This window comes from Ictidomys tridecemlineatus, chromosome 11 (assembly GCF_052094955.1).
Source record: "Ictidomys tridecemlineatus isolate mIctTri1 chromosome 11, mIctTri1.hap1, whole genome shotgun sequence".
In the NCBI taxonomy this organism is placed as follows: Eukaryota; Metazoa; Chordata; class Mammalia; order Rodentia; family Sciuridae; genus Ictidomys; species Ictidomys tridecemlineatus.
Window position 1 is genome coordinate 126,170,821 of NC_135487.1, and position 14,375 is coordinate 126,185,195.

Sequence of the window (14,375 nt, forward strand, 5' to 3'; positions counted from 1 at the left end):
GCCCCAGAGATATGCTAGGCACTTTTACCTACACTTTTTAATTCTCAGTTTGGTCATTAACGTCCCCACTTCAACAAGGAGGCTGAGACCAGAGGGGTCAGAAAAGCCCTGGTATCGGAGTCCTTCACCCTCGTCCTTCACCACTCCGCGTTGGAGCCTCCCTGTTCCTCTTCCTCCTGTTCCTTGGAATCACAGGGTGACCCAGGTCGTCAGGTGTAGCCTGGGTGTGGGACTTCAGCGCAGGTGTGCCATCGCCCTCTTCTACTGCACCTGCATGGCCTGCCCTGCCCAACAGGGGCATTGTTCCCCAAGTGCGACCAGGACACTGGGTCCCTAGTGTGTATGAACCCTCCAAGCGGGCCGTGGACTTTGCTCTCTGGGGACACTGAACTCACGGCCGGAACCTCCCCCTTCAGGCCGCCCTGTTCCTCCAGCTGCTCCAGGAAGCTCCGCGCCGCGTCCAAATTGTGGCTCGTGGCACCATCGGCCCGCAAGGTCCGGTCCAGTAGTTGCGCCCAGCGCTACCAGCCTGTGATAGCCCTTTTGTCGCAATGCTGTCTTCTGATAACCCATCCTTTGGAGGCAGTGGATCCCCTCCTCCTACCCTGTCTTCTCAGGCGCGCAGTCTGCACGCTGGGTCCCGGGTCATTCCTCCCGCACACCCACACCCGCACGCTTCCCAGCCTCATCAGACACCGAAGGTCCCCACGTTATTTTATTACTGTACGCAGAGGCCAGTTAATTCCTCGGGGCGACCCTCCGCCCTGTGTGTCTGCGTTCTCTGGGATAGGAACCCCGTGGGTCTGCGGTCCACCGGTCCAAGGGTCGCACGCAGCCATGAGGGATGCCACCACCTCCCCTCCCCAAAGCCGGGCCAGCCGGAGTCCATGGCCCGAAGCCCCTGGCTGGGAAGGCAGGTCAGGACGGACCGCTCCGAGTGTGGCGTGACAGAAGGCTCCTGGGAAGGGGGCGGCAAGTGACCCCGCCACCACTCTTCTTGGCGGGCGCTGATGAGGGCCGTGGATTCTACTCCGCGTAGCAGTAGGTCCCGTAGGCCGCCTGCTGGGGTCTGGGGAAGCCGAAGCTGCGCACCCCGGGGTCCGGGAGGCCCCCGCAGCGCGGCCTTGGCGCAGTGATGGGGAAGCGCACGCTGCCGTCCGCCAGCCAGCCGCCGTCGCATTGGTCCAGCCCCGAGAACTTCCAGGCGGCGTAGAGGTGCCCGACCTTGGCTACCACCGCCCCGCGCCGCCGGCACGCCGCGTGCGCTTCAGAGAGCGTCAGTCGCCCAGGCACGAAGAACACCTGGCCTAGGGACCAAAGCAGGGTCACTAGCCGCGAGGAGCGGGGAGGCGCGGTGGCGCCAGGATTCAGACCCCCGGGCTGCGGAGCAGGGCGCAGGGCCAGCACCACTCGGGTGGTGGCAGAGAAAGGGTTGCGGCAACTGGCTGCAGGTGGGTTTCTGAACGGGGAAGGAGCCCCGGCGGCGGGCTGCTGGAGGGACGGCGGAACCTCGGGAAGGGAGGCCACCGCCGGCGACACGCGCTTTGCGCCCCGAACTTTCCGTCCCTATTCTTCAGACCCCGCCCCAAGTCCCGGTGGCCGGCTCCTCCGCCCCTCACCTGCCAGAGCCGAGGTGAAGCAGAAGGCGTCGTAGCGGTCGCGCTTGCGGTCGCGTGGCCCGTAGCTGCGGATGCCCGGCCGCCCTCGGCCGCCGCACGGAGCGCGCGCGGTGAGCACGGGGTAGCGCACGGAGCCCTCCAGCAGCCAGCCCGCGTTACACCAGTCCAGCCCCTCGGTCCACGCTGCGCAGGGCGGAGGGCGGGGGAAGACAGGCGTCAAGGCACCGGGCTCTCCGGTTGGGCCCCGGGTGACACCCGGGGTGGGGTCGGGCGGTGCCGGGGCTTGGCCGCTCACCCTGGTACAGCTGGCTGTAAGTGGCCAGGCGTCCGTCCTGCTCCTCGCACGCCTGCTTCGCCTCGTAGTAGTTGAACTGGTACCGGCCGCGGCTGGGTTGGTAGGGAAACACCACACCTGCCGGGGCGGGGAGTCGGGCGGGGCGACAGGTGGGCGGAGGGGAGAAGAGGGCGGCGCGGCCTGGGGAGGCTGCTGCGAGGACCCGGGAGCGGCCGGACGGTGCTGGGACGGAGTTCTGGGACACCCGCGCCAGGCGACCCTGTCCAGGGAGGAGCAGAAGGCCGCGGAAGGGCCTCACCTTCCAGGCGCAAGGTCAGCGCCACGCTCTCGTCCTCGATGCCGTTGACCAGCTCGCAGCGGTACCGGCCCTCGTCCTCCAGGCGCACGCCCTCGATGACCAGGGAGGCGTCCAGGCGGTGGCCCCTACGCATCCTGGCGCGCCCTCCCAGAGGCCCATAGCCCCGGGCGTGCAGTCCGTTGGTGATGAGGATCAGTGTCTCCCGGAGCTCCCCGGGCTCCACTTTGCTCCAGCGTACCTTGTAACTGGGAGGCGAGGCGCCCAGGACGCAGGGTAGCGTGGCCGTGGCCCCACGACGAGAGTGAATGACCTCGTGGATGGGGGGCAGGAGGTAGTGGGGGCCCGGGTGGAATGCTGGGCAGAGGGGGCCACAGTGGCAGGAACCCCCTGATCCTCACTGCGCCAAGTGCCCATGCAGACCCTGCCCCCAGAGACTTTCCCCTGGTCCCCTGACCCTCTCCATTGCCCATTCCCCACTGACTCTCCTAGTACCTCTAACAGCGGCCCTTTCCACTCTTCCCACCCCTGATGGCTTCCCCCAGTGTGTTCCAGGTTCTGGGCTGGGCTGGGGTCTTACCTGAATCCCCCAGGGCTTTGTGGAAGATGGCAAAGGCCCAAAGGAGAAGGAGTTGGCACAGTGCAGGAAGGGTGAGGCCACCTGGCATGATGGGCCGTGGTCGGAATGCACGGTCTGCAGGGCACAAAGGGGACATTCCCTAGGACTGGGGGAATGGGGTGGGGAAAGAGGAAACCCCTTAGGAACTCCAGGAGGGAGCTATCCAACTGGGAAGCCCAGGGGGCAGAAAAGGAGCTGGTGACAAAAGGAAGGTATGGCGAGGGGAGGGAGTAAAGACCCCACCCACTCTGCCAGAGGGCCATCCCTCTTCCTGGCCCACCTCCCCTCCATCAGCAGGTCCTGATATAGCACCTCTGTCCCCTCCCATCCTAGGTGCTACTTCCTGAGCGTGCCATCCAGTTGTCATCTCCAGTCTGTCCCCCCCACACCCCTTCTCCATCCCAAATTCAGAATAAATATAACCTTGACATCTCCTACTTGAAACAATGGCTCCCCAGTCTCCTGACTACAGTTTCCCTATGATCCAGTCTCCCCTGCACGGCTGAAATCACCTGGTGCTGTCCCTCACCATCCCCCACTCTTCACTGTGCTCCAGACTTGCTGGACTTCTGGCAAATTCCAAAGCAGCCCAAGTTGAAGGTCACGTCCTTTACACAGGCATCAGTTGGCCCCCACCCCCTCTGGGAAAACTTTTCTCATTCCCAGTTTGCTATATTATAGTGCACTGTGATCTAATGTACTGGACTGGGGATTGTTTTTCCTTAGAAGTAATTTTATTAGTATCTAACCTAATGGTGTGAATTTGAAAATAATCATGTGCATGTGTAGATTATATAAGTGAGGTTTTCCAGAAGTTATAAAGTATAAAATTATAAAGCCATAAAAACTATTTCAGGACTGTGGTTGTGGCTCAGTGGTAGAGTACTTGCCCAGCATACAAGAGGCACTGGATTCGATCCTCAGCACTATATAAAAATCAACTAATCAATCCATATATTATTAAAAAACTATTTCAAATGCAATTGTCTGTTTTGTCAGAAGATTCCCCCCTTCTTTGTCATATCTATTTTAAATTAGACTGAGGACCCCTTGAGCTGGTTTTATTTTTCAAATGTGGCTCTTCCACATCCTAACTGCAGAACTTTAAACAAGTTATTCAACCTCTCTCTGCCTCCTGTCTGCATTAGTAAAATGTGGATAATAATAGCCTACCTACCTCACTGAGTAGTAAGTAGTTGTGAGGATTTGATGAATTAATATGGTAAATATAAAGTGTTGAAAGCAGTTCCTGATACAGAATGTGTGTGTGTGTGTGCGCGCGTGTGCTTTCGTCACCATCATCTCCAGTTCTTAGCTCTTGTTTGTGACACACAGTAGGAGTGACTGTGGGTGTTTTAATGAATGAACTTACATTAAGGACCTCTGAGAGGAAGAGAGAGGGTATGGGGAGAGCAAGGAAACTTCCTGAAGAGTAGCCAGAAATCTAAAGAACTGAGCTCCATCTTCCTGCAAATGAGGGCCAGACACTAACGTGCTGGAGAAACAGTTTAGACATAAGTAAGAAGTTCCCAGTAATTCAAAGTGAGAGTACTTGGGACAGGATCTGAATGAGAGACCCTCTTGCACTGTTAGGAAAACCTGCTAAATAAGGGTGACCATGGCCAGGTGTAGTGGCACACACCTGTGATTCCTGCAGCTGGGAGGCTGAGGCAGGAGGACTGTGAGTTCAAAGGCAGCCTCAGCAACTTATTAAGGCACTAAACAACTCAGGGAGACCCTGTCTCTAAATAAAATCCAAAAAAGGGCTGGGGATGTGGCTCAGTGGTTAAGTGCTCCTGGGTTCAATCCTCAGTTACCCCGCCCCCACCAAAAAAAAATAAAGAGTGACATGAGAACTGACATTGAATCTGGAACCAACTATAATGACAGCTAGCATCAACATCTTAAATGTTCAACATGTATAAAGACATGAATTGGCGTGAACATACTTTATACAAAGATGTGAAAAATTGTGCTCTATATGTGTAATAAGAATTGTAATCCATTCTACTGTCATGTATTTTTAAAAATAAATAAAAAATTAAAAAAGAACTCTGAAATGACTAAAAAAATGTTTAAAGTCAAATATGCCTGACACCACTTCAAGCACTTTGTGTATATACTTATATACATAAGTGTGTATTTCCCCTTCCGAGCAATCCTGTGAGGACAGGAACTAACAAACACCATATGACACATGTTGAAACAAAGGTGCACACTTTTTAGGAAACTTCAGTGTGGTCCCATAGTAAGAGGAAGGATCTGCTGGGATTTTAACCCAGATCTGACAAGCTCTTTATCACTGATCTATATTTCTGTATTGTTTAAAAGATATTTTCTTGTCAATAGACATTTATTTATTTATTTATATGTGGTGCTGAAAATCTAACCCAGTACCTCCCACATGCTAAGCAAGTGCTCTACCACCGAGCCACAACCCCAGCCCCCATATATTTCTGTATTTTAAAATACAGTGTTTTCACATAGTGTTTTCATCCTCTGGCCAAAAATGACACGGTAGCCAGCAGCCCCATTGCCTACCTGTGAGAAGCTGGTCTCTTCCAGAGACGAAGGGAGCAGTGCTCAGCCGCTTTCTGTCCTGCTCAAGGCAGTCAAGTGGGTCCTGGTAAAGGTGTGTCTGGGTCTCTCTGGAAGTCCAAGCACTTTGAAGCCCCAGGGCTTGAGCACTTGACCAAGTGGTTACTCCCTTTATACCTGTGAGAAAGGCTGCATCCCGGTGCTCAAAGAAGAAGAAGAGTGCTGGAAGCTTCTCTCAACCATCGGTCACTAAGCCAGGCTAAGTGACCTGTGTCCAGCCCTGCACCTTTATCTGTGGAGCTCACCGTCCTGGGACCAGGAGGAGACGATGGGCTTGGGATGAGGGGTGGGAACCAGGAGGGAAGACGGAGTAAAGGGATCATCTCAGAACTAATTACCTGGAAGAGTGCAGAAAGCAGGTGCCTTGTTTCTTCTAAACGCTCTTGAACCAGAAGGGGGTGGACTGACCAGTGGGCGTGAAGGTGTAGGACCGGTGGGATGGGAATGAAGCCTGAATGTGGCTCACAGATCCATAGCAGTCAACCTCGGTTCCTCTGCACTTCCATGTGGGTCTCATTTAGGCAGCTCCTCTACCTCCCTTCCCAGCACCTCTGCCCACCGGCGGCTGGGTGTGCATGGCCCTTTAGGAAGAGGCTCTTAAGGTGGGCTGCTTCAAGGAAGCTGACCCCTTCTATCCAGCTCTGCCCTCCCCATCTGTCCGTCTGTCTGTCCTTTCCTTCTCTGTTCCCACCCATCGGAAGCACAATTTCCCATTGTCTCTGTCTTTCCCCCTATTGTTGACTAACAGGGCCCCTTTCTTTATGCCGTGGGTAATGGCAACGAAATGTCAACAGCTGGGGATGTGGGATGCAGGACCGGCTGGCACATACCACCGGAAAAAGAGCCTGGGTGCGGGGCGGGCTCCGGACAGGAATTGACATCCAAGGAGAAGAGAATGGGCTGAGGGGGAGAGAACAGGTGGTGGGAAGGTTGAAATGGGTCTCCCTCAGAATTCCAAGTTGCAAGATTCTGAAGAGATTTTATCTGAGTCCAGGGGAGTGGCCTGGTGCTACTATTAATGCAGAGACATAGAAGAGGTGGAAATTAGATGAGGAGGAGGACTTTTCTTTCTTCCTTTTTTTTTTTGGGGGGGGGAACCAGGGATTGTACCCAGGGGACTTAGCATTGAATAAACCACACCCCCAGCGATTTTTATATTTTATTTAGAGACAGGGTCTCACTAAGTTGCTTAGGACCTCGCTAAATTGCTGAGGCTGGCTTTGAACTTGCGATCCTCCTGCCTAGCTTCCCAAGCCACTGGGATTACAAGTGTGTGCCAGTGTGCCTGGCTTAAAGTCTTTCTGTTGAGGGATGATTCACATATTCAAAGAGCACACAGATCTTAAGTGTAAGATCAATGACTTTTTTACCTGTGTACACATCATGAACACAGGTAACCCCCTCCAGATCAAGATACAAAACATTCCCTACAATCCAGAATAAATCCAACTCCTTTTTGCTTGTTATCAATAAATATATACATGGGCTGGGGAGGTGGCTCAAGCGGTAGCGCGCTCGCCTAGCATGCGTGCGGCCCGGGTTCGATTCTCAGCAGCACCACATACCAACAAAGATGTTGTGTCCGCCGAGAACTAAGAAAAAATAAATAAATGTTAAAATTCTCTCTCTCTCTCTGTCCCCCTCTCTCTCACTCTCTCTTTAAAAAAAAAAAAAAAAAAAAAAAAAAAAAAAATAAATATATACATACATCCCCATTAATAGTTGCTTAGGAAAATTCAGGGCTTTAAATTGCTTCTTAGCTTTTTTTTTTTTTCCTCTGCTGAGCAAACCTACATCTGTAGCGTTGGGCTTCTAGAACCATACAGTTCCAGAACTGGGGTCACCTCAGAACAGTGAGCTTCCTCATTTACCAGATGAAGAAGAGATGGGGAAAAGGGTGGTTTGTCCCAAACCAGAACTTTCTGCTGTTTTCCACTAATCCCTCTTTGGTTTCTCTTCAAGTCACAAGAGCTCCAGGTTCTCATTTGGACCACACAAGGGCACCCCAGTTATACTCTTCAGGGGTCCAGTTGGCTGTATTCCTTCTGTTCACTCCATCCCTGTCCCCAAGCCTTTCCTTCCTCCTCCCTGGGCAGTCTCTCATGAGAGAAGACAAATAGCCCCCTGTCTCCTCGCACAGGACACCCTGATCCAGTGCATCTGATTGGCTTCTTCCCAGTTCAAAGAGAGGGAGAGGGAGAGGGAGAGGGAGAGGGAGGGGGAGGAGTTTGAAGCCTGGATGGTTGTCTCTTTCCCAGGTTCACGGATCCTCCTCCTCTCCTCCAAATCACTTCTTAACTGTGGCTGGAAGTCTTTGGTATGTGAACCCACAAAGGCTGAGCTGGACAGAGAGGAAGGCCTTGAAGTATTTGATAGATGCAAGAGGAACCCTTTGAGGATGTCCAGAGATCACATAGTAATTAAGTAGCCCAGATAGTTCATCGCCAACGCTAGGGGAGTTCTTCCTTGCCACGAAAGAAGAATCCCTCCTGGGGGCTGGGGATGTGGCTCAAGCGGTAGCGCGCTCGCCTAGCATGCGTGCGGCCTGAGTTCGATCCTCAGCAGCACCACATACCAACAAAGATGTTGTGTCCGCCAAGAACTAAGAAAAAATAAATAAATGTTAAAATTCTCTCTCTCTCTCTCTGTCCCCCTCTCTAAAAAAAAAAAAAAAAAAAAAAAAAAAAAATCCCTCCAAATGTAGAAAAAGGTGAAAGGAGGATTGCTTTGTCTCCCTCCCGCCCCCGTTGTGTTTTGTTTTATTTCTACTGAGCCACACAACACCTACCCCACTTTAAAAATTTTATTTATTTATTTATTTACTTTGGTGCCAGGAATTGAACCCAGGGCTGCTTAACCTCTGAGCCACACCCTCAGCCCTTTTTTATTTTTTGTTTGAGACAGGGTCTCACTAAGTTGCTGAGGCTGACCTCCAATTTGTGATCCTCTTGTCTCAGCCTCCCTGGTTGCTTGGATTACAGGTGTACACCTTGTACACCACTATGCCCAGCTTTTTTTTTTTTTCTCTAAATCTTATTTTAAGGTAGGGTTCTGCTAAGTTGCCCAGACTGGCCTTGAATCAGTGTGGGCAATTTGTGAGCCAGCCTCCCAAATCTCTGGGATTACAGGTGTGCACAGCCCCTCCCAGGTAATTTGAATAAACATAAAAATGTTGGACACAGCTCAATGGTAGAGTGCCCGCCTGGCATGGGAGAAGCCCTGGGCCCCACAAAAAATTTTAAAAGAATCCAAAACTCCAGGCGCAATGGTACACACCTAGTAATCCCAACTACTCAGGATACTGAGGGAGGAGGAGCACAGCTCTAGACCAGCCTAAGCACCTTAGCAAGACCCTGTCTCAAAATAAAATTAAAAGGGCCAGAAATGTTGCTCAGTCATACAGAACCCCTGGGTTCCATCCCCACAAAAATACATATATAAAATAAAATGAAATTAAGGTTGGGAGTGTAGGTTAGTGATAGAGCTTTTGCTTCGCAAGAGCAAGGCCTCGAGTTGGGTTCGATCCCCAGCACCGAAGAAAAAATGAAAATTCCCCTTTAACACTTTGTTATCTATCCTTCCAATCGTGCAAGGCACTTATATATTATACATTTACATTTCCATACATTATACATATAATTTAAATGGTAACATGCAATACGAAAGATCGCCAGCAGGTGGAGCAAGAGGGCTGCGTCAGCCGCGCGGAGGGCCTCTGCAGAGTTCTGGGCGCCACACCCAGTTCCTGCCAGGGATCACCAGATGTTTAAGGCAGAGGACGCTCAAATCAAAGACTTCACCGCTCAGGTGGTGTCCTCCGACTCAGAGCGCCCTGCGGACGCTTGTTTTTCTTGTGTTAGGCTAAGCTCTAGTTGTGAAAGAGGGAGACCCAATTTCTCAAGATGCCTTGCTTCATGTTTGGGGCAGCAGGCCAGGAGAAGAATAAGGCTGGGATTCCTTGGTGTCTTTTTTGCATGGTGGTTCCCTTTCCCATCTCTACTCTGGCTGGTGTTGAGATCTTTTATACAGTCCCTTTCGGATTTTTTTTTTTTTTTTTTTTGGTACCAGGGATTGAACTCAGGGACACTCGACCACTGAGCCACATCCCTAGCCCTATTTTGTATTTTATTTAGAGACAGGGTCTCACTCAGTTGCATAACACCTCTCCTTTGCTGAGGCTGGCTTTGAACTCTCGATCCTCCCATCTCCGCCTCCTAAAAAGCTGGGATTACAGGCCACCACGACTGGCCCCTTTCAGAAATTTTTCCAAAGCTTTTTTGTTTTTCTTTCCTGTCTCTCTCTTTCTCTTTTTTTTTTTCTCTCTCTCTCTCTCTCTTTGGTACCCAGGATTGAACCCAGGGGTGCTTAACCACTGAGCAACACCCCCAGCCCTTTAATATATATATATATAAATTTAGAGGCAAGGTCTCACTGAGTGCTTAGTGCCTAGCTAAATTGCTGAGGCTGGCTTTGAACTGGAGATCCTCCTGCCTCAGCCTCCTGAGCCACTGGGATTACAGGCCATGTGCCACCGTGCCCGGTTTCCACAGCATTTTTGCTGATATTTCTGAAACTATTCCATTTGGATTTAAAAAAAAAAAAAAAGCACAGGGTGCAATGGGTGTTGCACACCTATAACCCCCAGCTTCTCCAGAAGCTGAAGCAGGAGAATCACAAATTCGAGGATTACATAGGCAATTTAGCAAGTTTCTGTCTCAAAATAAAAAGGACTGGGAATGTAGCTCAGTGGCAAAGTGCCCCAGGGTGCAATACCCAGTAAGGAGATGCCAGAGAGAATGAAAAAGAAATAAAAGAAAGCCAGTGTGTTGAAACCTGTAGTCCCTAGGACAACTCTAGAGGTCCAGCAAGCACTGCAAAGGAGAGCTGGCCACCAGCGTTTACACAGGCTGGGGTTCCAAGCCCCTTGAGAGAAGTGTGGCCATGGAAAGGCGAGGCACAACTAGAGGAATGGGACTCAGGGGTCAGAGACAGGTCTTGACCCAGATCCCAGAGAACAGTGGCTCCAATGGCAGATGACAGCACTGCGTCTAGAGAATAAATAGTGAGCTGCACCCACACTGACGGCAGTACTAACGCTGTGAGCACATTTTAGCCCACTTCCTGTCTCTGTGCTCTGCCTGGCCCTCAAGTTACTCATCTTCAACTGGAGGCAATTACATAAAATATGGGATAATGGTGAGAATCAAAGAAATCACCCCTCAACATCCACAGGGGATTGGTGTTAGGACCACCTGCAGTACCAAAATCTGGATGCTCAAGTTCCTTACGTAAAACAGCCTTGTATTTGCATGTAACTGTGGCACATCCTTTCAAAAACTCTGCTGAGCAACATCCCCAGCCCTTTTCATTTTTTTGAGACAGGGCCTCTTAAATTGCTACAGGCCTTGCTAAGTTGCTGAGGCTGGCCTTAAACTTGCAATTTTCCTGCCTCAGTCTCCTAAGAGGCTGGAACTATAGGCGTGGGCCACCACATCTGGCCCTCCTGTATATTTATTTATTTTTAAAATTTCACATTTTTTTTTTAGTTGTAGATGGACACAATACATTTGTTTTGTTTATTTTTATGTGGTGCTGAGGATCAAACTCAATGCCTCACACCTGCCAGGCAAGCTCTCTGTTTTTCTTCTCCAACTTTTTTTTTGAGGGGGGGCTACCAGGGATTGAACTCAGGGCACTCAACCACTGATCCACATCCCTAGCCCTATTTTATATTTTATTTAGGGACAGGGTCTTACCAAGTTGCTTAGCACCTCACGGTTGCTGAGACTGGCTTTGAACTTTCCGTCCTCCTGCCTCAGCCACCCTAGCTGCTGAGGTTATAGGCAAGTGCCACTCAACCTGACCCCGATATTTTTTATCTGTGCTTGGTTGAATCTGTGGTTACAGAAGGCCAGTTATATGTTGATGTTTGTGAAAAATGATATTTTAAACTATAAACCACTGTGCAAAAATGTTATTTTATTTATTTAATTTTATTTTCATACTTGAGATGGAAATCACAGGCACTTAACCGCTGAGCCATATCTTCAGCCCTTTTTATTTTTTATTTTGATGCAGATTCTTGCTAAATTGCTGAAGCTGGTCTCCAACTTGAAATCCTCCTGCCTCAGGCTCACAAGTTGCTAGGATTACAGGCATGTGCCACTGTGCCTGGTAAAAATGATTTTTAAATGGTAAAGCACAGTATGCTGGGAACTATAAAATTTTTACTCTCATGAACTCAAATGGTTAATGAATTAGGAAAATTAGAAACTGCCTAGACTGAGGATTAGGAAAGATCTTATAAGATCAGGCACACCTTTTTTTTTTTTTTTTTTCTGAACAGAAAGAAAAGTAAATAACATTCTCTTAGGTAAATATTGCCAGTATTTGTTATATAAGCATAAAAAAATCTCACATTGTATTGCAACCACAGTTGTTTCTCTTTCTGCAATTTCAGATCCACTGATGGGAATAAAAATGAAAGAGGAGGAAGAAGAGAAATGGCACTCTAGTCCATGAGCCACGGAGGTTTTCTGAAATGGAATGCTTTTTATAATTGTTCCTCACCTTTGGCCCGTTTCCCTCAGCACTGAGAAACTCTAATTTGTATCCATTTGCTATTTTGAAATTATTATTCCTAATATAAATAACGCATTAATTGATTTTTTTGAATGGTACTGGGATCGAATCCAGGTCCTCATTCATGTTAGGCAAGTGCTTTAACACTGAGTTAGCACTCCCAGCCCTGATCGCTGACATTTTTAATTGCAAAGATTACTGTTAAAGAAAAACCTTATTTGTTGATGTTTGTCAAAGCACAGTAAGGCCGACTTCATTCAGGGCCAGAGAGACAGGTTTAGATAGGTCATGGTAATGGAATTCTGCATTGGGGGAGAAGGATTGGGTTAACTCTGAATAGAATAGGGGCAAGTGGAAATTTATAGCCAAGGAGTAGGATGGGTTATGAAGAGAGAATGTGAGGGGTGAGGGGATTCTGGCTAAACCAGCCTAACAAGGTGATCAGGCATCGCTTGGGGCTGGTGAAGGATGAAGAACCTGATCAGATATTGAGAGTGATCATATATGAAGGGTGGGGGGGTATTGCTGAATGGATTTAGCAGGGTTCTTTGCTAAAACTGAATTTTATAAAGTGTGTAGATTTGGCTGTGAGAAGCTTCAATAGATTCAATAGCCTGACTCAAGTTTGGCTAAGCAATCATTGTCAATATAAAGAAGGGGGAAAGGGCATGGGGGTGGAGCACAGGATTAGCCTGTTCAAGGGTTCAATCCCCAGCACTCCATACCTGCACCCCTCAGAAGAAAAGAGCAGGCCAGGCGCAATGGCGCACACCTGTAATTCCAGCAGCTTGGAAGGCTGGGGCAGAAGGATCACAAGTTCAAGGCCAACCTCAGCAACTTAGCAAGGCTCTGTGCAATACACTGATGCTCTTCCCTTATTTTTGTGTGCTTATGGAGAATGGAGCATGCCTGTGAACCTAGCAAATCAGGAGGCTGAGGCAGGAGGATCACAAGTTTGAGGCCAGTCTGAGCAATTTAGTGAGACTCTGTTTCAAAGTAAATAAAGCCAGTCATATGTGTAATCCCAGTGACTCAGGAGGCTGAAGCAGGAGGACTGCAAATCCCAGGCTGCTTCAGCAACTTAGTGAGACCCTGTCTGAAAATAAAAAATGAAAAGGGCTGTGTATGTAGCTCAGTGGGAAAGAACCCCTGGGTTCAATCCCCAGTTCGGGGGGGGGGGGGGGATCTGGATGGAAAGGAACCTTGAGGGCTAAATCATTTGTTTTCAAACCTTTATATATATATATATATGCTGTATACACACACACACATTTTTGTTGTTGTTGTTGTTGTTGGAACTGGGGATGGAACCCAGGGCTTTGCCAATGTGAGGCAACAGCTTGGTGGCAGAGCTACATCCCAGCCCTCACACACACAAATAAGATAATGGGGGTAGAATTGGGGGAGGGGTAGTAGAAATTGAAGTCCTGTCTGTGGAATTTCTGGGATCCCTGAAATACTATAATAAAACTCACTTTGTGAAAAAGATTGAACCAGTCCAATACTCTAATAGAACATATTAGGGCAAGGATGTTCTTGATGCTAAGAAGTAATTTGTTCAAGGTCACACAATTAGTAGCAGAGTGAGAAAAGGACTCCCATTCACAGAATGCTCTTCATTTGGATCCCGCTAGAGGAATGTCTGTGGCATCCCAGGTTCCTTCTGCAAGCATCTAAATTTCCAATATCCAGGATCCAGAGTTACCATATTTTAAAGTAAAGGTAAGACGCTGCGTGGTGGTGCATGCTGTAACCCCAGGGATTCGGAAGGTTGAGGCTGGAGGATGTAAAGGAGGATCCTAAGTTCAATGCCAGCCTTAGCAATTGAGAGAGATCCTGTCTCTAATAAAAACTAAAAAGGGGCAGAGGACGGACGTAGTTCAGGGGTAGAACATCCCGGGGTTCAGCCCACAAACTAAAATAAATAAATAAATAAATTTGTGGGGAAAAACTTCACGGAGGATGAACTAGGAATAGTATTCTAAGTATCGGTGCCAGGCCTAACTGTGAAATGGCACTTTTTTTTTCCTTTTTTCTGTTTACAAGTGTCCAGGGGCGTTAAGCCCTGGGAGGACGGATGTGCGGAGGCGGGTGAGGGCACTTGTCGTCCTCCCTGGCGGCTCAGGAGACCCGGGGCCGGTGAACACTGGGCACCGCTGCGGTCGGCGGCACGTGCGGCTCCTCCCGGGCTTCCTGGCGGTGTCCTCCCTCCCTCCCTGTTCAAAGACCCTCGTGTCCACAGGGAAGCCCAACGGCCGGGGCAGGCGTGCGGGCGGGATCCCGCGGGCTCGCGTCCCCGCCTCCCCGAGTCCCAGGAACCGGCAGGTCCAGGCACCCCGGGCGGGGTGGGCGGGCACAGAGTGTCCG

The 14,375-nt window shown here is 49.8% G+C and overlaps 1 protein-coding gene across 9 annotated transcripts; it reads right to left on the reverse strand.

Moving 5' to 3' along the window:
- Positions 1 to 701: 701 nt before the first annotated feature.
- Positions 702 to 6,419, reverse strand: Hapln2 (hyaluronan and proteoglycan link protein 2). Of its 9 annotated transcripts, none has more exons than XM_078027372.1 (7): positions 5,765 to 6,419; positions 5,370 to 5,543; positions 2,790 to 2,934; positions 2,213 to 2,566; positions 1,915 to 2,031; positions 1,620 to 1,802; positions 702 to 1,307 (listed from the first exon to the last, which is right to left on the reverse strand). In XM_078027372.1, exons 3-7 carry the CDS (start codon positions 2,923 to 2,925, stop codon positions 1,027 to 1,029), a joined length of 1,071 nt encoding a protein of 356 aa, XP_077883498.1. In that variant the 5' UTR covers positions 2,926 to 2,934; positions 5,370 to 5,543; positions 5,765 to 6,419; the 3' UTR covers positions 702 to 1,026. The 9 variants fall into 9 exon arrangements, with proteins under 9 accessions (XP_077883498.1, XP_077883497.1, XP_077883496.1 ...); XM_078027371.1 differs by having other exon boundaries at positions 5,370 to 5,555; XM_078027370.1 differs by having other exon boundaries at positions 5,370 to 5,568.
- Between the last annotated feature and the right edge of the window lie 7,956 nt (positions 6,420 to 14,375).